Source organism: Gymnoscopelus microlampas, assembly GCF_963454915.1.
Source record: "Gymnoscopelus microlampas genome assembly, chromosome: 3".
Lineage (NCBI taxonomy): Eukaryota > Metazoa > Chordata > Actinopteri > Myctophiformes > Myctophidae > Gymnoscopelus > Gymnoscopelus microlampas.
In genome coordinates this window covers 18,929,591-18,954,544 of record NC_139940.1, presented here as the reverse complement: position 1 = coordinate 18,954,544, position 24,954 = coordinate 18,929,591, and the positions used below count along the sequence as shown (strand labels likewise).

The 24,954-nt window shown below is 41.3% G+C and overlaps 1 protein-coding gene across 1 annotated transcript in view; it reads right to left on the bottom strand.

The window, feature by feature from the left end:
• The window catches only part of grik3 (glutamate ionotropic receptor kainate type subunit 3), a gene marked incomplete at its 5' end in the record, with an annotated part of 116,230 nt that extends 95,402 nt beyond the window's left edge, over nucleotides 1-20,828 (bottom strand). Inside the window, one exon of the mRNA XM_084052113.1 lies at nucleotides 20,708-20,828. Within this exon, the coding sequence (XP_083908239.1) occupies nucleotides 20,708-20,828 (121 nt within the window). The remainder of the gene's footprint in view (nucleotides 1-20,707) is intronic.
• Between the last annotated feature and the right edge of the window lie 4,126 nt (nucleotides 20,829-24,954).

The following is a 24,954-nucleotide window of genomic DNA, read 5'->3' as shown; positions in this document are numbered from 1 at the left end:
TCAATGAGACACCAGGGAGAGAAGGCTGCCCTTTTTGAACGTCTGGTAAACACGCACAGCAACCTTGGCATTGAGAGACGTTTGAAATCACCAACACTCCAACGGGTGTGCAAAACACGGCAGATGCAGGCGATATACTGTAAGGTATTTATTTAAAAAAGGAACAAGACCAGAGAGGGTGGGAAACGCTGGCATTGAACCCCAGCCGTATCAGACGCCACACTTTTCCTTGAGAAAATAGAGAAATAAGACAATGGGGTGTAGAAAATAAATAAAGCACTTAGCACTGCATGCTTGACAACAAGCCAAAGTCTGTTTTGTGAGTCTGAAGTCTAGACATGAAGCTATACGTGACCACGGTCGCCACTTTAATGTTTATTTATTTATTTAACTGACAGGCAATTTAAATGCAAGTGCACACGTCAAAGAACAGAGAAGACTCACTCCCAGAGTTTTGACCCTATATTGTGTGAGCACAAGATCGAGAATCTCAGGAGCAAAACGTTGCTGTCGGGTGGAAAACTCATGTGTCCAAAACTGTTACTTTTCAGGATTCAAATGAAAGAAATAACAAAAATAGCCCATCTACAAGCTCGAGCTTTACAACGTACATTTTTGCTACTTTTGTGTGACACTGTATAGCAGAGGTGTAAAGTAACTAAGTAAATGTACTCAAATACTGTACTTAAGCACAATTTTGAGGTATTTTTACTTTATTGGAGTAATTCCAATTTCCAGTACTGTTACTTCTACTCCACTACATCTCAGAGGCAAATATTGTACTTTTACTTCTCCTCAGTGGCTTGAGCGGTACAATTTAACATGTTTATTTGCGCTTTGCTGTAAACGACGGACATTCTGAGCTCAGCCGATGGGTCGTCATGGTTACAGCCCCCCAGCCTATGGGAGCGCATGTGCTCAGTAAATCTACAAAGTAACTAGTAAACTAGACCATACCCGTCTGGGGATATGAGCACCCAAAGTATGTGACAGTATATCAGGGATGGAAAGTGACACACAAACACCTGCTCATATACAGTTCCAATACACATACACAAGGCCGTCGCCCGCGCGATTGATACTTTTACTTAAGTAAAAAAAAGAATACCTTTTCCACCACTGCAGTTTAGTATGACGAAGTAGGGCATTAAGTTACGGAAAAAAAACATAAAAAGTTAAAATATGGAGATCAGTTAGAGGTTCCTGCCTGACAGCAACTTAAAGCAGAGGGGGAGCAGTCTTGCTTGAGCGAAGGCCTGCAGCTGGGCTGAGTGACTGGAGGATGTCCCAGCTATCTGGTTGGCGGACAAGCCTGACAGTGGTGGGTGGGTGTGTGGCCAAGGCAGACCTGCTGGGCCCCCGACTCGAGGCAGAAGGATGGACCGCGGGGCAGCAGATAACTGTCTTGCTAGGCCGAGCACAGAGCCAGGTTTCTGCTTGTGGTACCACATAAAATGTAGGGTTTTGTCCAATATATTTCAGTTTATCTTGCTTATTGAGTGCAGCCAGGTGATGCATTTTACTTTACTGTACAACAACTTTCTCTGGGGGGACGATAACAGCTTGAAATTGAACGTGTGTTGCTGTTTTGAACCACTCTCAACCGGGCGGCCCTATTTTGGGCTTGTAATAGGCAAACAATTTCAAAAAGGTTCAAAGGATTTTGAAATAATTCGATTTTTATCTACAAACTCACAGTGCCTTGTGAGCTTGCAGATTGGCGTTGTACAATGATTTAATAAAACAAGGCTTACTATAACCGGTTAAGCCATCACAGTGGGATTCTGTATGTTAAATGCCTGTACTCTGATTTCAGTCCAGAACAGAGGTTCGGGTCAATAACATAAAATACAGCCTCTCATTTCCCAACCCAATTTCAAGAATAAAGCACAAATGTCCATTCATAAACAGTTTTTCTGAAATAATTAAAACAAAAATAATAATAATAATAATAACAATAATAATAAAGCAATATTGACATGAACAGATGTAGGATAACAGATAACATCCTGATCCATGGTAAATATAGCAGTTACCCACAGGGTCAAGACACATACTGTATTATTATAGGGCTAAATGATTTGGCTGATTTACATTTGATGTATTAGCTAGTAGTACCAACATATTTTAGCTTGGCACTCATAGTAGCGCTTACAGCATAACCACAAGTCAAGGAGTTACCACAAACTGATGAAGAATCCAATGCAAAATTAACTTAATCTGTGATTCAATGTATTGCTTTCATCCAGTGGTTTGCCCAATGAGCAATATGAACAAATAACCTGTGCCAAAACTCTCCCTTCCTGAATGATTTAACTTTCAATCATGTCTGTCGACCAAAATCGTGAATGCCATTATGGATATTCCATTCCAATTGCCTTGCTAAAAAAAAAGTCATTACAGAAGGTCCCATTTTCAGATGCTGGTGCAGCCGAACAGAGAGAGGGAGAGCGAGGCAGCAGTCTTTAACATCCATTCCTCAGCCTCACACAATCGGCTGACAACTACTGTACCATTTCAACCCTGTTCTCTGCTCATACAATGCAATAGGCCTATCATAATATTGTTTGTGCGGTGGAGTCTACGAGACACTCTCTCAAAACCCCAAAACCGACATCATGGTGTGATTTGCAGCTCTTATTCCAGACCAGCAAGGCACTGTAATGGTAGAGCTGTGTGATGAATAGCCTATACATTGAAAGAACGGTCTCTAAGAGCATCCTCATAGTACCTTATAGTATAAAAACCTGTGCTTGCACAAATGCACTCAAACTAGCTTGATGGCCTGTTCATTGTGCATTAGCTTTATGTGGGGGGGGGGGGGGGGAATCACATACATTTTCAGAAAATGTGTGTGTGTGAGTGTGGGGGGGGGGGCTTTCGGGGACAATTCCACCATGTAATGATGGGATGCTAGCCCCTGCTAGACCCTGGATACTAAAGCAGCAAAAAGGCAGGGGGTGATTCTGAAGCACCCTGCAATCAATGGGTCGCTGACAGGCTGAGGCAGGTGGCTGATCAGCCAGCATGTCAGTCTGAGTTCCGGGGCTCCGTAGCTAATCAACCCCCAAGGAGGGGGCTCCATCTGCGGGTGGGATCACTCAAGCCTTTCTCGATTACCACCCAGGGAAGGCAATCACTAGCCCATTTTCATGTGCTGTTATTCATTGCCTCTCTCTTTCCCCCCTCCCAGCATAATTTCTCACAAATCAAGGTACGCAAAATTCCAAGGAAGCATCAGATGGAGGCAATGTGTGTTAGGAAATGGTGCAATTAAAAGGGTGAAAAAAAGGAATAAATTACTCGTTATAAGGAGGAATGGTGACATAAAAGAATATGTATAACATTTTTCAATTGTCTGGAATGGTTTGTAATGGCCGAATGACTTCAGTGTCTGATGACTGGGGTGGTGGGTGAGGGTGGGACAGGCCTCGACGAGAGATTCATTCAAGGCCTTTAAATCCTTTAAATGGTCATGAATGAGCTGGAAATGTGCAGGGTGGGATTGAATGGGGCTCAATTGCCAGTTGCTCATAAGATTCTCTGATTGATCTAGAAAATTGAAATGTAATCCCCATTATACAGTGAGCAGCTGAGGCAGAGGGACCATGGGTCAAGGAAGGTGAGAGGGAGGGAGCTCTCATTGTACCCCGGCAAAGGGATTAGCCCAATGAGCCCATGTCTAACAGGGTGGCGTCTTTCGTCGAGCAGAAAGGGAGAAATACAGTACAGCAAGTGAATGAAATCCAAACAAAAGCTTATCTTTCACCGTGTAAAACTTCCAGAACATCAAACGAAGAGGTATTGCTCGTCTCAGGAAGACAGGGACTGGAGACTGGAGGCAGGGGGAGGGGGACGACAGAGGGGGAGAAAGGGAGGTCTTTGTCTATCATCACCGCGCTTCTAATATGAAGTGACGCGTAAATGAATTAATAAATGAACAAACGTCTGACAGCCCGACAGCTTGATAGAGCTCCAGACTTCACAGTTACGCTAACGCCCATAATTGGAGGTAATATCGTCTTCTGGCCTCGTTTTTGAGTTTGACAGCGGCTAAGAAACTCTTTGAGTTAATTGTCTGGACTGGAGAGAACACGCAGACACAATGAGATGCACGCACGCACGCACGCACGCACGCACGCACGCACGCACGCACACACACACACACACACACACACACACACACACACACACACACACACACACACACACACACACACACACACACACACACACACACACACACACACACACACTACACACACACAAACGCTCATCCTGTGATCTCTGTAGTGTGCAGGACTCCACTGCTTGAGTAGAATATTGACACAGAATGTGCATTAACAACTGGAAATAAAGCATGCATGGACTGCTAATTGACCGCTGGCCTCCATCAGAAAGAACAAAAAGTCAGAAGAACAATTTTCTTTTATAATTTCTCTATAGCAGAGCCAGACCGATATATCGTTTGGCCAATACACTGGCCATTATTTGGCATTGGTATCAGCAATTATGAAGCTGATTTGCAACCACTCTCCACCTAGCATCCTAAAGTTTACTTTTTTTTCACAATTAGCTGATACACACACTCACTGTGTGGGTCTTGTAGATTGAGCTTGTAGATTTAATATAATCTGTTTCTAACACCGTAATTCCTGGGTCTCGTAAGATCCTGCTCTATTATATTCTGTATTTCTGAACTGATTGATTCAAATTCTCTTTAATTCGCAAGTCTTGGTTGTTAATTCAAAAAACAACAAGTGGAAAAAGAGGCAATTCAAAACTAGAAAAAGTGCTCCTCGGAGCACAGGTCTCCGCCAGGTCGGGTAGGCTATTGTGGCCTCCTGGTGGCGCTACAATAGGCCAATGTGAAAAGGGTGCCATTTATTCTTAGGTCGTTCACGGCAATCGGACACTGCATTCATGATTTGAAGCATTTTGTTCCAAAAATGTGTTTTGCTAAATTAGACCTGCTGGTGGCGCTATAACAGGCCAATGTGAAAAGGGTGGCATTTCTTCCTCGGCCTAGTGGGAATGTGCGTGTGAAATTTCACGGAAATCGCACGCTGCGTTCATGGTTTGAGGCAGTTTGTTCAAAACGGACCAATCCTGAAAACTTTGGATGGCAACCTTAACCAATAAGGATGGAATATGGGAAATCGGACAGATCAGGGTTGATCACATGACTATAGAGATACTGTGTACCGATTTGCATGACGTTTGGTTAAAAACTGTAGGAATAATGTGAAAAAATGGGTTTTGCACAAATCGGCCTCCTGGTGGCGCTATAACAGGCCCATGTGAAAAATTTGAGGCAGAGGTTCTGAATTGGCATCCAGGGAGTGTGTGTGCAAAGTTTCGCAGCGACCGGGCCAACGGTGCCGGAGATTAGCTGGTAACACACGGACACACGGACGGACGGACGGACGGACGGACGGACGGACACACGGACGGAGGGTAAAACATACTCTCTCGCCATGCCTTACGGCCTGGCGGAGACAATAATAGATGCAAGACAGGCTCAGATGTACAGTACATTCTTCTATTTGTTCTCAATTTATTGAGAACACGTTTAGGTCTTCCTTGTGTCAGTTATATCAATATCAACAGTCAATCAAAGGGTACGATTTGAAATAGGCAACAAGTATCGGGTTTTCACTGCCACAAGCGCTTTGCGAGGCCCTTTTGGGGGAGAGAGAGAGATACAGAGAGAGAGGGATTTATTATTATTGTCCGTCTTATCAAAAAGACAATACTTACAGTAGGTGAAAAGGAAACTTGGATGGTGTGTACTTTGCAACATCATTACTGTCAATGGTGCACCCACATAAAGGGTTCATACTGTAGCTATACTCTAGGATCTAGTCTCTACTTGAACTTTGCTTCATCTCCTCTTCTTGCTGTGATCTTAGCCTACTCCTGAAAATAATATCCCAATGAAGTGATGTTTTACAATTCTTCGTTGTATAAACAGGTTTCGGTCAGGGGGGTGAGAGAGTGAGAGAGGTTTGTGCCAGCAGAAAGACATGTCTTGTTGTCTCATCTCTGAAACGTTTATCTGAAAGTTCTGTTCTTTTATTCTAAATATCAGTAAAAACAACATCTTCTAGGACTCTCCAAATTTGGGATCGTCATCAGGCCCAAAAATGAGGCATCGGTCAGGCTCTATATCTTCAGTATGACAGATTATTCTTGGAAGTTAAGGAATATTACTCACTATTGACGCCACTCGGACAGTGCTGAGTCGGCTCAGGCGTCAAAAACGGTGAAAACTGGACCTCTGTGTTCCTGGAGTGTGGAAGTCCCGAAAAGGCATATAGTGACTTTTTGCAGACAGTGTTGGAGCAGGACATGGTGGCAGTGACTCAGGAGATACGGTCACTAACCCACCCCCTCCCTCCCCCTCCCCCATTCAGGATTGTAGACTCAATCCCAAATTTTCCACCGCAGAAAAGACTTTACCTCCTAGCCCTCTTCCTTCTGTGTTGTTACTTATTTTTGTACATGCTCAGCTATATATGGCAGAGGTGGGTGCATTTCGCCTTTCCGACATGTCGCCTTTCCGACGTTAACGAACCCTATACCTAACCCTAACCCTAACCCTAACCACACGCGGAAGCCACTAGTCGGAGTGGCGAGATGTCGGAATGGAAGGAGCACCCCGGCAGAGGTACAGGTGCAATATCTGCTAGTGCTATGTATGCTATTTAGGGTGTTTTAACATAGCCTATAGCCTTTTTAAACAAACCAAACTCAGTTCACACTTGGACACTTTCAGCCTCTGAAGTGGCTCAGACCATGACTCAGCTATTTTTCGCACATACAGTATGTGAGCACTCCAAAAGAACTCAGTTGCCTCTGAAACAAACAATACACAGGCCTCCTCAGGAGGTGGTCAGAGTACATTCTGCTTCAAGTCTGCGTTGCGGTTCGCTTAACCAGTACATTGGCTAAATTCCAAAACTTTTTCCAAAGCCAGGAAGTTGTTAAAGTCCAACTTCAGAAATTCACTACCCGCCTCAGGAGGGAGATCTCTGGTCGCCAAATCTTAGATTCTGAACTTTTGATTATTGAGATTGAAGTTTTATATTGTATCAGCTATATAATTCAGCTAAATAATTCAGTGTTTTTAATGGCACCAGTCTTTTTAAACCTGTGATCATGCTAAAAGCTGAACATAAATATCTGCTTTCTCGGCACCTCCGGCCTCCAGAATGACCCAGAAATAGTTTGCGTCCCAAAGCTTAATTTGCTTTTGGAGGAGCTGAGAGCGAGGATCAACAAGAAAACATGAAGTGTACCCTTCATGGGATCCAAAAGCTGTGTCATGCCGCAGACTTAAAAGGGATGATTTAGAGCCGCCGAAACGTTTGATCTGCTTGTATTAATAACTAATAATGCAAAACTGTAGCCTGTGCTATCCTATTTCTGAATAACAGTGATCAAAGCTGCTGAAGCAGTTCATTCATTCCACAGATTTTGTTGAAAGTTTCAGTCTTACAGACTATTATATTATTATAAGTTTGTTGTGGTTTGTTGCACACTGTTCATGTCTTTATTTTTATGAATAAAATGTAGCCTATTCCCCCTTTGCATTCCTCTGTTCTTTTTCACAAATTGCACCTTTCGTTATAAACATTTGAGAATGTAATATTCACTTCATGGTTTCATTTTACATAATCCTGCAGTTTGTTGTGTAACATGGCTGGATCTAGGAGAAAATGCATGTCAAACAGCTCAATTCCTAAGCATTATAAATAAATACGTCCAACGCAGCATGACATTTGAGCAATAAGCTATACCTTCCGTTACCAGTGATCCAGCTGTTTAACGTCATAAGTAATTGATGTCGTTTCAAAATGACATTTCAGTGAGCGAGGAGCGTTGGTAAGTCACCAATTTAACCATGACACTGCCATGCTGGAGGATGGAGGAGATGAGGAGGTGGAAATGTGAGTATTAGAATTTGGCTAAGTCAACCCTGTTCGATTCCTCTGTCCTCGCCTCTCCTCCTCAACTCCTCGCTCGGAGGCGGCGCAAGGAAACGATGGGAGTGGAGGACGTGACGATGGAAGTTTCAGTATACGGATTTAGTTATTATTGTGAAAGAGCTCCAGGTTTGCTTCACCCTTTGCCATTGTATTTCAGACCTCTAGGTTTTCCCTAGACCGCCTGTGCCAACCATAAAAATGAACTATAACAGCGAGATGGCCCGAGACCCCATCAGAGCTGAAGTTGATAAGAAAAACAACAGAGTCCTCTGTCAAATAACTGACAAAAATAAGCTTTTCTGTTGGTCCAATTTGTGGTCCACTCTAAGGGTGTTTGATTGTGTATCTCTAATTAGCTTACTTTGCACTCTGCTTACTTGAACATGTATCATGTTGTTTGTTGACTAGGGTTCATGCCATTTACTCCAATCTTGCACTTTGTAAGTCACTCTGGATAAGTGTACAAGTAAGTAGTGAGTGTATGCTAAATACTTAAATTGTAAATTGTAAATTGACATTAAGTGGACATTAATTCAGTGACATCAGCTTGCTGTCAATCAATTTAAGTGTGGCACTACTTTAGTGGTCATATTTTCTTAGGCCTATCAATCAAAGCAAACCCACACATCTTGTTACTAATGGCAAATCTATTGTGTACATTATCAGAACATTTTATTTGGTATAGTTTAAACCAAATCAAAGCAAAGAAACATCTAGCGTAGGAGGCTCTCACAAGGTAGAAATTCAAAGCCTAGAGATGCAGTAACAGTCTAATAATACTGACATATATGCCTGTATTTATAACCAAAGAAATATCACCGGAAAATAGAAGAAAAGCAGCTCCCCCTCTGTACCAACAGCATGTGACCTATATATCTCCTACAGAATATTGACATTTCTAAACTGTGATGCTCTGTAAATTTCCTTAATTGACTTATAAGTCTAGACGTAACTGCTGGGGAGAAGCGCTGCTGCCTCTTTGTCTTCTGTCACACAAGCCAATGTTTGGCCTTTCTCATGGTGCACTGGACATGGGTGGATTGACACAAAACGGCACGTTGTATTTGATTATCTATTCCTAACATACGTACAGATAATTGCAAGTGTTCACCATTTGCTATAGCAAAACATTCTGGAGAGATTGTATCCACAATACTATACATCTCTGAGGTTGTTTGTTGTTTGAGCATTTCTCTCCAAGAGAGGAGATATCTTGTTAATTCAATATTTTGTTACAATGATTTGTACTCATTTGTATTCCTACAAACAAAACTCGCTGTACTAGAAAGACAGTTTGAAGTTTATATATTACCGGACATAACCCATACTGTGGCTTCGGCACATTCTTCATTTATTATTTAATAATACTTATTTATTTATTTTATATGTCTTTGGGAGGACATAACCAGAATGGATTTACATCTAGGAACAAAATGCAACACCTAAACTGGATTTGATGAAAGATGCATTATGCTTAGGGGCATATGCAAGTCATTTGAAATAACATGTGCATAATGTGTACAACTAGACATACCTGTATTAGATTCAATTAGATTATTCTGCATTGATGTTTTGTGTGCTTTAATAATGTCTGAAACTGTACTAGTACTATTATACTGTACATCAGTTTCTGCTGCTTCTGCAGTATTTCTTGGCCAGGCAAGAAGAGATTTAAAACCTCAGGATGACTGGTTAAATAAGCACATATAAACAAACACATACCTGAGTCTAATTTAGGGACAGAAGGCATAATAAATAAGTGATGTTATAGGAGGTATAGCCTTCAACCACAAATAACTAAATAATAATAATAATGACAATAAAGGAACATAAAAACTGCCATGGAAACGAAAGACGAGCAACACATACTTTAGCATTTGTGATGGAAAAACATGATTTGGTTACCAAAGAACCAGCAGTCTAATACTTCATTAACTCTCTGTGATAGAGAATTGATTTGGAAAATCTACCCGCTGCTTAGACGATGGACTAATCAAACACTGGGGTCATTATCATCCCTGTCAATCACGTTCATGTTTGCCATTGACACGTGAGCTTCCACAAACCCCATGTGAAGGGCTAAAACATGAAGGATATTGCAACCTTTCTGTCAGTACGGTGGCAGCCATACAGTATGTAAGAGTCTCACTTGATTTATGGATTGAACCTGAATCTGACCAAAGTAGTGCTGCCGCCAATTCTTCCTGGAAAATTACAATAGATTTTTTTTTTGTAGCATAAAGCTCTGTCATTGAGCAGTTAGTTTGCAGACTATTTGTTATGATTATAGATAGCTGAAAAGGGGGACTGCTCATAGGGGACCTCCCATTAGTCCCAATAGTCCAACAAACGTTAGGTTAGTGTGAGGTTAGGGTTAGGGATAGGATTAGTTATAATGGGGCCAGTCGGAGCAACAGGACGTCGGAATAATGGGCCGTCGGACTAATGACATGGCACTGCTGAAATGGAATGGAAATTATGTCATTATCTATTAATCTTCATTCCATCTAAAACACAGATAATGTTCTTTATCAACATAACACACATCCAGTTTACCAGCAAATCTTTGTGCTGTTGCACTTTTCTCCATCACAACTGAGTCAACAGTGACCAGGCCTTTAAAGTTACCAAAAGGGCAAAAAGTATTCTGAAGCCAAATGATTTCACATTGTCGCTGATTAGAGCATGAATGCATAATCGTTGGGTTAGCTGGTCCTTTCTACACAGTGAAAACCCTGGTTTTCCCTCGAAAGGAAATATTAACTTAAAAGCTTTGTATTCTAAACCCCTGCTGAGTTTCACTCTTAATCTAATGGCCTGGTCTCCAAATGTAAATGAAAGGCGTTGCTGATAAAAAGAGATGACTAGGAAATTACAAGGCAGTGGAAAGCATTTCCAGGGAGACAGACAACTGTTTAACTTTATTTGGATATAGGGCTGGGTGATATGGACAAAGTCAAATATTTTCACCAAATGATTTTGTAGGGATGATTATTAGTGTTTTCACAATAAATATTGATAAATAATCATCATTAATGCCTATATAATAACTAAGTGGGTAAAGGCAAATAATAGAACAGCTAGAACAGGCAGGTACGTTTAGAAGATTACATAACTTTACTGTAATGCAGCCTATAAAACTAGGATATCCCAAATCCCAGACAATAGTCTAATATCACAATATCAATATAAGATTAATATATTGCCCATGCAGGCCTGTTTGAATGATTTTTGCCTGTAGGCTTTATCCATAATGAGACGGTTGCCTTCATTCACTGCATTACTGGCGTGAGTTGTGCTACATGCGTGACACAGTTGCTGTGTCCAAGGCTCGTAATGTACCTACAATGTTAAAGGGACTACACCATGAATTTAAAAAATAATAATAATATTTAATATCATATCGTTTATGTCCCTCAAACGTTTTTCAAAAGGTTTGAGCCTAAATCAAGCCTCAGATATACTCATTCCAACTAACTTCTCTCTGGCTTATAAAGCACTTTCAGCTGCAATACCAAAACGTCCTGTTGGGCAGAGGGGTGCTACTGAGCAATTCTGTAAGCAACATTGCCATTCTGAGATGGCCTGTTCAGACACGCCCATTCTGAAAATCTCTGAAATGAGAATGAATGACTGAATGTTAAAAAAATAATAATTTGGGGGTACAAGAGACACTGGGGAGCCCCAAAAATACCCCCCCCCCCCCCCCCCAAACAAAAAAATTCATGGTGTATCCCCTTTAATTTATATACATTTTATGTCACACTAAGGTCAATCTGGGAACCCTTTAGAAAAAGGGGGATTCCCCCCACCCCTCTAATACAAGACTTGCATTGGATTATGCTGCACAAGGTGAATGGAGTAATTTCATGGTCTTTTATTTATTTTAACTTTTAAAATCCTTGTCTTCAAGTCTTCAGTTCAGTTGTTTTGGAGAATGATGTTTTGCTGGCAAACTCTTTTTGTATTGTGTGGACAACGACAAATTTTCATTTTCTGTGGTGAACTATTCCGTTCTCTCATGCATTCCTTTTAAAGCTGGAGTAAATGTGCAGCAGTATTTCGCCAAGCATGCAGTGGAAAGTGGGACTTCTACAATGGATACTTCTACTGTCTGCACACTAAATAGCCTAATTTATACATACCATTATCTCACTAATAGCTCCACTCAATTCTAGAGCTACCCAAGCTATGCACTATCCAACTCTCCCTTCTCCACTGCATCCACGAGAACCTCCATCTTGCAGTCCATATATCTGAACCTGATCCTATGCAGACAAGTTGTCTGTAGATGATTCACAGTGTCCACTCTGTGGTTTTGCCACAGTGCTCCCAGGAGGACAGTTTGGACGGCAGATCGACAGAAAGTAAAAGATTCAGTCAGTCAAGGCGGACCATCCCCGGCTCCTCCTGTCTGCACACAGCAGGAAGTGCTGTGTGGAATCTTCTGGGTATTGGCTGTGTTAAATAAATTGACGGTGGCTCCCTGCCTGCCTGTATCTATCAGCGCAGGGATAAGCACACTGGGGTGGAGAGATTCTCCACAGCTGCCATGCCGTATAGTGTGTATCTCTTATTGCCAGGATAAGAACAAAACAAAGCAAAACAAAACAAAAAGCGGAGCGAGGCAGAATGTACATGGTGCAATCCTTAATGTTAATGTATCCATTTGTACTGTAATACTGAGTGTGCAAATGTAACAAAATGGACCCCTAGGCTCCATTCTGTTACATTTGTACACTCTCAGAGTTTTAACACTGAGTAGCGGAAATTACCCCCAAAATGTCCTGGTGATAGTCATTCATTTGCAGCGGTTGTAGCCTGTGGATGTTTGTCTCATCTGGTCCTTCTCATTGTCTCTACGGGGAGGGAGGTGAGTCTTCTCTCGTCCACTCCCTCACTGTAGATTAGTAACTCCTGCTCTACCCCTGCACCCTGGGACTCTGAGCTAGGTCCCCTTATATAACCCCTTGGCACGCATGCATGGAGAAGCCTGCACACCGAAAAATAGACTCCGACACGTACACATCGACACTGTCTCACTCACTCTCGCATGCACGAACGCGCGCGCGCACACACACACACACACACACACACACACACACACACACACACACACACACACACACACACACACACACACACACACACACACACACACACACACACACACACACACACACACACACACACACACACACCTTACAGTCACCGAGCACGACCAAGACCTGACATTTCCAGTGCGCCTATAACAATGAGAGCTTGATTAAAAAAGGTTAGAATGAATTGGTCCCACCCCTCTGCTCATTGTCTGGGGCCGAGACTAAATAGGTTTTAAACCTGTGCATGGCCACTGATACCTAGTGTCAAATTCCTGATGACTATACAGCAGTGAGAAGAAAAGGTCTCGCTATTGTAATGCATGTGTGCAACTGCATGTAACAGCAGTGTCAAAGGTGCCGAAGTTTACACACAGTGTCTGGGGATAGATAAGGATGAGGTCTTGCGGATGGCAAGACTAACACTGCTCCCTTGAACGCCATGGTGTTTGAAAGGTGCAGGAATAGAGCTCTGTTTTATCTTGTTTAGGGCAACGCACAAAAGGCTCGCAGCGTGGCGGGTTTTTAAAATTGGGATCAAAAGGTTCAAGCTAATTAACAAGCTAAATAAGAGTCCCCCAAGCTTCATCTACACAACCACACTCGCTCTTTCTCTCGCTCGCTTTCTTTCTTGCTTTCTTTCTTTCTTTCTTTCTCTCTCTCTGTCTCTCTCTCTCTCTCGCCCTCACTGCAGTACTTTGTGTGCATTTGTGTGTATCTACTCTGTCATATACGTTATGTATATCTGGAAAAGCAAAGACGAATTCCCCCCCGTGCTGAAACGTAACAAATACCCGCCAAATTACCTCCAACAAGATCATTCTAATTAACTATTTATAGCGTGACCCGGGAAGTAAAAGGAGCTGTGATCGCGCGTTCCCTTTTCCAACTGTTTTCATGTTATTTGACTTTTCCAGCAGAGCCCCGAGGAGCCTGAGATGGGAGAGTCAAATGGAAAGGACAAGGGCACATAATAAAGACAAATGGCTAGAGCATGAAATTTGATTCAGTGCCTTGGTACAGAAACATTCGTGGGGAAATAGCTAACATTGACAAGTCATGAATTTCAAAACACTGTCAAATCCAGGAAAGCACACATCCTGCTATAATGACATTGAGTCCCCAGGGGGCACTCACACACAGATTGCGGACCCAATCAATCAAGCTGTTGTTCTCATAGACTTTTCTTTCTTTCTTTTTTTTTCAAAGTTATGCAGTGCTATAAAAACTGCCAGGCACCATACCGACTGAGACAGTTATGAAGAACAACTGCTGCTGCTCAATAGCCTAAAATTAATACTGTATCTGCAAATCAAATTCCTACTGTACAAAAGATTGACTGTGACAGAAAGTTGTTGCCTCACTGGGATTCACGAGAATAGAAAAATGCAAAATATGACAACCACCACCTTATTTATTCAAATGTTTATCAGAAGCATATGCTTACAGCAGACCTTTTCGCTGTAGAGCACACACTTTGTAGTACGATGTGAAAACACCATCTGGTGTGCGAGCGGTCGCTAGGCTAAACTAGCTTGGGCTATATACAGGACCTGCTGTGTCATAGGATTATCTTGCCGGTTGGTAGATCCTTTCTATTAGCCCCTAGTGGCTTGGATTAGCGGATGATCATTATTATGTGTGACTGAACAAGGAGCTAAGTACCTGTGCTTTCCCTTGTACAGTAAAGTCTTATTAGTGTTAGTAATCAAGTGCATTATGGGCAGACATTATGGCACATTACACATGTATCGCGTTTTGCCTTGGCTTCATTTTACACATTCATTATAGCAGTGGTTCTCAACGTGGGGTCCAGGGACTCCCAGGGGTCCTTGAGGGGGTTCCAGGGGGTCCCCAGCAAAATGTGTTAATATGATATCAAAATCCGTTTAATCACTTTTTGCCCATAACTAGACTGCATTTTGTCAAAGCTGAAGCATGTACTGCATTTCCTTTTTTTTTACGAAAAGAGTGTTGCTCCTTCCTTTTGTGTATAAACAGGATGACAGGCAAGTACAGAAAATGGCACGTACAGAGACAGGCCCTCTGCAGAACCAAACGAACATCTGCCGTTCCTCATCAGCTAGATTGAAGCTAATGACGAGCGGCGAGTGTGCTGACAGAGAGAATGGAATTGGATTGTGTACAAGAGTCCCAGTGAGACCAGACATATGTTTTGGAAAACGTTAGCGGATGGAGTATGGGTTTGTATGGCTGTGTGCACGTGTGTGTGCACGTGCACGTGTCTGTGTGTGCGTGCGTGCATGGGTGCGTGAGTGCGTACACACGCGAGCACATGCCACGCATGCCCTTGTATGTGTGTATCTTGTGTGCATATGGTTGCCGTGCTATGCGTATATCTGAGTGGGTATATAATGTAATGTAATGTGTGTGTGTGTGTGTGTGTGTGTGTGTGTGTGTGTGTGTGTGTGTGTGTGTGTGTGTGTGTGTATTGTCTTCAAGATATTTTAAGACATGAATGTAAAATGGAAAGCACTGAGCTCCTGGACTAAAAGGGCAACATTAAGCAACAAGAAACAGAAACTGTATATACTCTTTCCTTCCAGTCTGCCCTATGCCTACATGTTTATACAACTGGATGAAGGGGAGTGTGTTAGCACAGGTAAAACAACCACTGTTTCCTTCCCCCTTCAATCTCTGCTTCCTCTAACAGAGATAATGGAATTACACATCAAAGAAGTCTCTCCCTGGATCCAATTCTTCTGCGACCTCTCCCAGGCTTTGTTCATATTCACCACGACAACTCCCCAGCCTCGAGCCCCTATCCGACAGGCTTCTTCTCCCTGCTTGCTGCTAGCGTCTGGGGATAGATTAAATTTAGATGAAAATGAAATATTCATCTCTACTCAGGAACTGATGTCCATCTTAATATGATACAACTCTTAATGTAGCACCTCCCCGTTGTTGTCTTTCATTGCAACACTTGCAGACCCTCTCCACCGGCCACTGGGTTTGACCTTCTTAGAATTATGGCATCGTCGCGGTCCTGAAATATTTCTGTCATTTTAGATGACAGACATTTGCACAAACCCAGACGAGGTTGATCTCAGGGAGTGTGCAACTTGGGAGTGCACTCATTCCAGTGAGAGCTAATCACGTCTCTCTCTCTCTCTCTCTCTCTCTCTCTCTCTCTCTCTCTCTCTCTCTCTCTCTCTCTCTCTCTCTCTCTCTCTCTCTCTCTCTCTCTCTCTCTCTCTCTCTCTCTCTCTCTCTCTCTCTCTCTCTCTCTCTCTCTCTCTCTCTCTCTCTCTCTCTCTCTCTCTCTCTCTCTCTGAAGGCAGCTCTCTGATGTGGGTCTGTGTGTCTTCAACACAGCAGTGAGCGCGGGCCCATTCCTCTTACTGAAGCCTCCAAGAGTTCACATCTCACCCAGCTATCAGTACCTCACAGCTGAGGGCTTACTCTGAAACAATAGGCCAGTGGTTTTCAAAGCGGGGGCCAGGGCCGCCAGGAGGCTTCAGGGGGGGCAATAGGAAAGGAGAGGAAAATGAAAACAAAAATCATTGAGAAAAAAAAATCCAATCAAATTCAATTCATGACATTATGGTGCCTGTTTAAACAATGTAATCATGGCATCCCTGTTTTGAGCATGTCATTAATGTCAAAATCTTATATTAATCCAATATTTTCATTGTGCTTCTAGATTGGCTATTTTTATTATTTTTTATAATTGTTTTTAAATAAAAAACAATCACAATGGGTGTGGGTGTGGGGGGCTGGGGGTGACAGCCAGAAGCTGTGTGGGGGTCCTTGGTATAGAAAAGTTTGGGAAACCCTGTGATAGCCTATTTCACCCCCCGCACCCACCCACTACAAAAGCATTTAAGGAGACTGAATGAGAATGTTGTGACCAACTATTGCAAACTGAGGAGTGAGGAGAATGAAACAACATGAAAATATGATTGATGAGCAGCCACTGATTGAGTGTTTTAAATGATTAGCTAAAATAAATAAATAAATAAATCTCAACAGGCAGAGAATACCATCACAGGGAAAGGGACAAGAAACGATAGATTCGTTTCATCATTTCACAGATGGCAGAGAGACATAGCATAACTATCGGCTGTTATGAATATTTCAATGTTTGAATGTATTAATATTCAAATAAAGAACTTAGATGAAATGTCATCACTGTACTGTATTGTACTGTACTGTGTGTGATAGCAACTCGCTGTCTGGATAGCAATTTTGGATTATTTCTTGATTGTCATGTCCTCCAGTCCTCACACATAGAAAGTGACTTTACATGGTTGCGTGATGCTAAAAAGTACTCTGTGAGATTGTCTTGATTGCATTCCAACTGTCGTGCTGTAATTGTAACAAATAAAGGAGTAGTACTGTTAAGAATAGTAACCCAATCTAGAAACTGAATTGCTTTATCTTTTCATTTGGGAATTTTCAGGTTCATTTCACAGCAATATCATTCAGTTCCTTTCTGGTGGAGTAGAAAGCAACGCGTAGAGGGGATGGTAATGAAATCTGCCAATAAAAAGCCATCCACAGGGAGTATGCAGAACATAGCGTTGATAGTCACTCTTACTGTTTATTGTAACTGTTATCGCTGTTGGGAAGAAAACTTGAATCTCCATATTTCACCTTTTTTCATAAATGAATGCCCTTTTATATATTATTTTGTCACATGACAGTGTCATGCCAAAGTAGCAACAATAACTGAAATCATAGGCACATTTTTCAGTACATTTCTGTATGAAGCCCTACAAAGTAATGGTCTAAATTCAGGCATCACAATGAACCTATACTCACACTCATGTGAGTGAAAGACAAATCAGAGCACTTGAGCACACCAGTAAGTATTTTTAATAATATAACAGCATTATCTGCTGAAATGGCTCAGAGAAATGACAGTGCGTTTTCAAACATCTCTCCTTAAACCATCAAGGGAAAAGAAAAGTGTGAAAAGAGAGGATAGTTAAGAGGAAAAACCACAGCGGGTGGGTGGATACAAGTGCAGTTGGAATAGTCCTTTTTTTCTCCCTCCGAAACTCAAGCTTGCAGAATAGGTCTGATCGACCATCTGGCCTCAACTTGGAGCAGTGCACTGTAAAATCACTAAAATCAACTCCACCTTGGATACCCACCATTACCCAGATGGTGTACTTGGAGAACTACTTTTAGGATACCTAAACCGAGTGCAGTCCCACAGCACAGACGAAACACAAGAGCATCCTGTAGAACTAAAGCCACCGCCCACATCAGTGATTGTGACTGGTTTGTTTGAGCTGGTAAGCAAGTGTAAAGGTTTTACATTGGGCAAAACACTGCACTGACTATGAGGGAGCCCTCTGCTGGAGTCAACATTAATGCTGTGACACGGAGCACATGCGGGCATGCACACATGCACACACACGCACGCACACGCACACACACACACACACACACACACACACACACACACACACACACACACACACACACACAGTACCTGGAGTACCAGGTTGGAAGAAAATACATTATTTAAATAATACAAATTAAACAAATAGATACATAAACATATCCACTGCATACATAATGTAAATACAAAAATAGGTATAGCTGTACAAATCAACAGAATATGCCTCCTAATTTAACACATTGTTGGTGACAATTGGCACTCACACAAATTAAGGTTGTATACTACTTGCAAGGCACTTTCATATAGGCTATGAGCATTATTTACATGCTTACAGGCAATTTAATTTGAAATATATTTTTTCAATCCAATCCATATCGATAATTTAAATTGTAAGATGATTCACGCATTATTGCATCCCTGTGAGTCCACTTCTCAGCTACACAGGACAAATGGTGCAAAAACATTTTTACACAAAAAGGGCTCTCGTGCATACACAAACATTGTGCTTTTTCGAAGATCATATGCACATGTATTCCTCAGTGGGCCTTTGAATTTGTTTGTGCACAAGATCAAGGCAAATCCAGCAGCCTGCTTTAACATGTCCCTCTCCGCAGTCAGTTGTCAAAAAGACAAATCTTAAAAACACATAAATCTGACTAACCTGTACTGCACCAAAAGACAGTTTCTAAAAAAAAGCAGTGACTGTAGAATATTTCAAGGTAAATGTGTCTCTGCATTCTGCCATTTTCAAAACTAAAGCCTGTCAAACTCTGTCTCATGTCTTCATTGCTGCTGTACAAAAAAGAAAAGATGTCCCTTCGACTAAAACCTACCAGTTAACATCACTGCAAAACAAAGCATGGTGACATTTATGCAGTTCTTAAGACATCACCAAAGGTCAGAGAAGTCATAGCTTTTTCAGAGTGAAGCATTCAATCACAGGGTGATGTGCGATAGAGAAGAGAACTACAACTACATCTTTTTCTTGACATTTCTCTTGTATTGCATATAGCCTATTAGAAGTATTGATGCAGGCTGTAAAGATAATACAATAAATAGTGGTTTATTCAGCAGAAATCTAATACATTTTAATTTAATCAATGCCTTTTCAATTACCATCTCCTGGCCTTGACAGTATGTCCTAATGATGAAGAGTACAAAATGTCAGTGGGAACTGGGATGCTCCTGATCTTAAGTGAAAGAAGCAGCTGGCTGGTCCATTCCCCTCTGAATAATTTTGTGAATGAAGAATATTCACTAGACTAGGTCCTTATTTTCAAAGAAGATAAGACATTAGGAGGACCCCATCTCTCCAGCTGTAGCCTATACTTTGGGATTTGTACGGGTGTATGTTAATGTGGGCCAATGCCATTGTGAGTAATTGTCCTGCATGGCACCCTGCCAAATGTCAAAAACGATTTGCCTCCAGACAAAAACGTATTGATCCTAATTCTGCTCCTGTCTCCTAGTGGCACCAAATGTTTCAACGCATCGTCAGGCTACGAATGTCAATTCTCACATTGTTCTCTCACGCAGTTATTTGAAGGAGGAAAAAAAAGACAGAATCTACCGACCACGTGTTTATTTTTCACATGAAAGGGAAACGGCTGTTAAAAAAAGGATGCAGAGAGTGGTCACAAGTGACCCTGTTGATTGTATCTGTGCATTTTGACAGCAATTGTTATACTTTATCTCACTTTTGCATTACTTTATCCTATTTCTGCGGATGCTGTCGTATATTAGCCCTCTGTCCTGTTTGTCCGCGTGGAAAATGACACATTTGTAACATTTAAGAACTTTCTGAAGGTCGCTGATCCGTTCCTGTGCCTGTTAATTGCGGTTGTAATGCTGATTTAAAAGAACATAGGCCTACAGGCTACTCTCGAGAGATATAGCCTAATAAGCCTAATATAGTCCTAGTGTGTTGGTTGTATACAAACGGCAGTATTTAGTCAAATAGACAAATGGTTGACTGAAAATGGAAAGCAACAATAATGCAGAGGTCAAATTAAAACACCTGTATTTCACACATCTGAGTGGAGCTCATTGACTAAAGAAATTACTATAACACATGTGCATCTTAATCTTGATTCCCACTCACGTGAAATAATGATGCGCAAAGTGGTAATGGAATATTGAAATTTGTACCAGTCATTCCCGCGCCGCACACGACTATATTGCAGAAGAATGGCATGCAACTTTAAAGAACAATCGTACAATGTGTGTAAATGTGAATAACTTACCTATTCGAATAACATTAGGCATCCCATAAGAGTACTGAATCCAAAAGAGACACGCAATGAGCGATGTCCAGTATTCCAAAATTGAACTCCGCGGAGACAACAACCAAGTGGTGTTTCGCATGATTGTAAAGTCGTGGGGATCCACTTTTTTAAAATTCCAAAGACGATTCAGAACTGCTCATCAAATTTGATTTCGTCGGATGTCATATGTGAATTTTGGAGTCAGCTGCGACAAATTTGCTCTCATTGTACTTGGTGCAACATTCTCTCCCCCAGTGTTTTTTTTTCCTCTCTTTTTTTTGCTCTCTCACTGACAGTCAAGTCTTTTAAAACGGCTCGATCAGGATGAAGCTCCAGTCCCGTCACAAGCGGATCACTGATACACCTGCGAACGATCAGACCCGCAGGAGTCCCAGGCAGCGTCTCCTCCTCCTACCCGTCGATGCTATCTGTGCACCACCACAACAACCCGCTCCGTACCCACTGTGGAGAGGAACTGCGCCTGCGGAACTTTGGCGATCACCTCGAAGCGTTATACAGTTGCCCCCAAAAAGACACGTTTACACAATAAATGCTAGAGAATGCATGCCTGAACTTTCTGCTTTCACACGCTCAAATAATCATGTGCGTAATGCAAGTTTTGTTAAATCAATCAGCCCCGGTAACGAAAGCTGCTCCCGTCGCAGATCAGATGCTTGGAGAAGATAAATCGTTCTCTCTCTGCTATAGCGCACGGATATGGCACGGAGCTGTTTGTTGCAGAATGCTCAAACCTGCTCCAGTTGTGGGTCTTTGTCGGATTATTATTCAATCTAGAGATATTGGAGATTGCGGTAGGTCCAGTCCAGAGCAATATGAGTACGACCCTCACCCCTTCTTCACCACGGTGCCACTAGAGGCACGCGTCGTTACGCATCGTTGACAGCTGTCCAAGAAGCAGTTAGACCAGTGGTTTTCAACCGTTTTCATATCAAGGTCCATTATTTCTTCGGCATTTGAGCCACGGAACCACCATTTGATGACATTGATTTAGCCTCTCAGACCCAAGACTTTGAATATTTTGTTGTCGTTGGATGAGATTTTGTCCACAATTCCATGCTGTGTTAATGTGGTACGGTACCACACAGGAGAGATGACACTGACAGGCAAACGTTGATAAAAAATAACAATTCCTCTACATTATCTAATTGTGTAGACTTCTTTTAAATTAAGTAATTAATGCATATGTTTAACAATAATTTAAGCGTAAAAAGAAACCAGCGTAAAATGAAATGAAACCAAATGGTCCATTTGGTTTCATTTTACACTCTCAGTCTCAAGAGTTAAAGATAATATAGAAGGGTCCATTTGGTTTCCAACTCTCCATCATTTAGCCTCACGGATCACTAGTGGTCCCCGGACCACTGGTTGAGAACCACTGAGTTAGACCAATGTTTTTAGTTTCTAGTCTGAGCTGCTCATGCTGTAAGCTGTTATTCTTTCATTTAGACTGTAAAATGCATGATTTAAGATTCTTAAGGAAAATCATGCAATTGCATTTAGTAATGTTTTATTTAAATCCCTGTGCTGGGGCTTCACTACTAAACAACAGGGAATATATATATATATATATATATATATATATATATATATATATATATATATATATATATATATATATATATATATATATATATATATATAAATATATATATATATATATATATATATATATAAATATATAAACTGCATGTAGCCTACACTCTCGTCTCAATATAATTAATTATTTCCAAGGGGGGAATAAGAGTCAGCTGGGGCTTGGCTTGGGTCATTGACAAAACAGACTTCCGATTATTGGGGGTGTTTTGTCTGTCAGTGAATGCATACAATAAGACCTCCTAACTGCTGGTGCATACTGTATAAGCCGAACCTGTCTGTCATTGCTTATACAGATCCATCAAGTACAAGCTGCAGGTGATGATACATGCAATGGTATCATGCCATGTAGGCTATGGTGTGTTTTCCTCTGGTACAGTTCCCCCACCACTGCAGTGAAAGTGGTGAGTGGAAATATGGAATCATTTAACAATAGCATTCATTTTGTGCATTTTGTGCCACACATGTTTCATAAAAAGCCATTATGAATTCTGCAAGTTATGAATTCTAGTAGGCTAATGTATTATATATCCATTTGAGCCCCCTTAGCATAATAACATGTGACTTTAATGTATCCTGATATATTTTTCATTGCAATTGTGTATTGACATAACATTCACTACTGAAACAGATATGTGAGAAAGTAGGCTATTCTGGAAAAGACTATTCCCCAAATATCTACAACTTTAAAATATGTATTTTAATTAGTGAGGATTTGGAATCATTAAACATTTTGTATTCCTTGTAAGGCTATAATTATTTGTTGTTAATGAGCACAGATCAATGCCGCTGAGACAGTGTCGTGGCTCATTGGTTTTATTTTCCTATTTGGAATGAGAAAGACAAAAAAGAAAAACACACTGTGTGTATCAGGGGGCATGCAAGCAAGAACAAGACAAACTGACTGCCACTGCATATTCATGTCTCCCAGAGCAGATTTATGGCCTCTTGGCACAATGTAAGGACTATCAACTTGAGTTATGTGGCCCGGCTCTCGCATTATCGAGATTCATTGACTTGCTGCTCTTTCAAATACAAAATGTACACAGCTCTAGCAAACAAGACGTTGGGGGTATATATGGGTGCCCTCTATACAGAGACTGGGTGACTGTGCTCTCAATCACTTGGGCTAATCTATGGGTCAGTGAAGCTGATCAATGTCTAGGGCAGGTGAGTCACAGTAGTCATTGTATCACACAGAGAGATACGCAGAAAAATCCTCAGTGTTAAAGCTGCAATCCACACACAAGGACTCAAAGGTTTCATGTCCTATCTGGGATTCAAACCCATGGTCTCCCTTGTGGGGACTACCACATCATTTGTATGACATGGGGAGGTATTGCACTTATGACTTTCAGGCAGTACTACTTGTCAACCAGTAGATGTCCTACCCGAGACCAGAGTCTATTTTGTCAGTGGAAGAGTAAGGAGATCACCTCCAACCACTGCAGATGTAGCCTATATTTTATTAACATGCTCTACAATATAAATTGGTGTCATTTTTTTAAAATACGTTTCAGATAGCAGCAATATAACTTTAATTGAACTCAGAGTTTACAAATCAGTGGGTCCATTTGGCTCCATTTGTACACTCTCAGATTTAAATTAGAGTCGAATTAATACCCAGGAATTTACAGTGTACTCTGGACAGTCACAGAAGCACTACAATCTGGGATGCTTGTGAATCAAAGTGGGTCTGCATTGTTTGTGTGTCTAAGTGCTATACTTTATAGATGTGTTGGGTTATTTTACACCCCTATATCTAGCATTTAAAATGATGCAGTGAGGGTGGTTAACTCATATGTTATACGTACAGTAAACAGTAACATCAAAGTACTAATGGGAGATTTGAACCACTAGTGGGAGCAACAATGTGCAAATCTCTCTTTGTGCATGAATGAACATAGATACATGAACATAGATAAAGCATGATTAATGTGAGAGCGTATAGGATATGATCTGGACTATAACAATTTAGGTAGATAGGTAGGTATTTTATTCATTCAGAGGGAAAGTTAAGGTGTTACATCAACGCAACAAAGAAGAAATAGATGTCTAAAAAAACGTATAATACAGTACTAAAATGGTATCATAAAATACAACCAATTAAAATGTTTACAAGCTTTATTTTTGTGTATTGTGTTGCTTAGATCATTCCGAAAACATCTAATTGATTTCCAAATATAAGATTAACTGGACTGTCCACTGTATGTGATTATTATGTTATTATTACCCTACTTCCCCAGGAGAGGGGGACAAAAAGCCTGTCACAATGTCAAAGTTTTGATTGATTGAATACTGTATTAACAGTTTGCAAAAAGTACAGAGGTACAGTTATACAATAATGCTAAAAGGATAACACAAAAAGCCCTGAGGGCTTGCTTCCATTGTGGTCCTATGTACAATTATATATGAATGTCAGGCCCTGTCACATCAGGCCCCTCACGGCACTGAATGGCAGGGCTGTCATGGCCATGTCACAGGCCCTGTCATGTTAACCATATGTTTGTTTAACAAAAGGTGCACAGTACACTGGTCCTTGTGAGGTCCCAGCCAACGGATTAAACACTAAATAATAGAAGAGTATAGCCGCACACTCTCGTAGCTGCCGA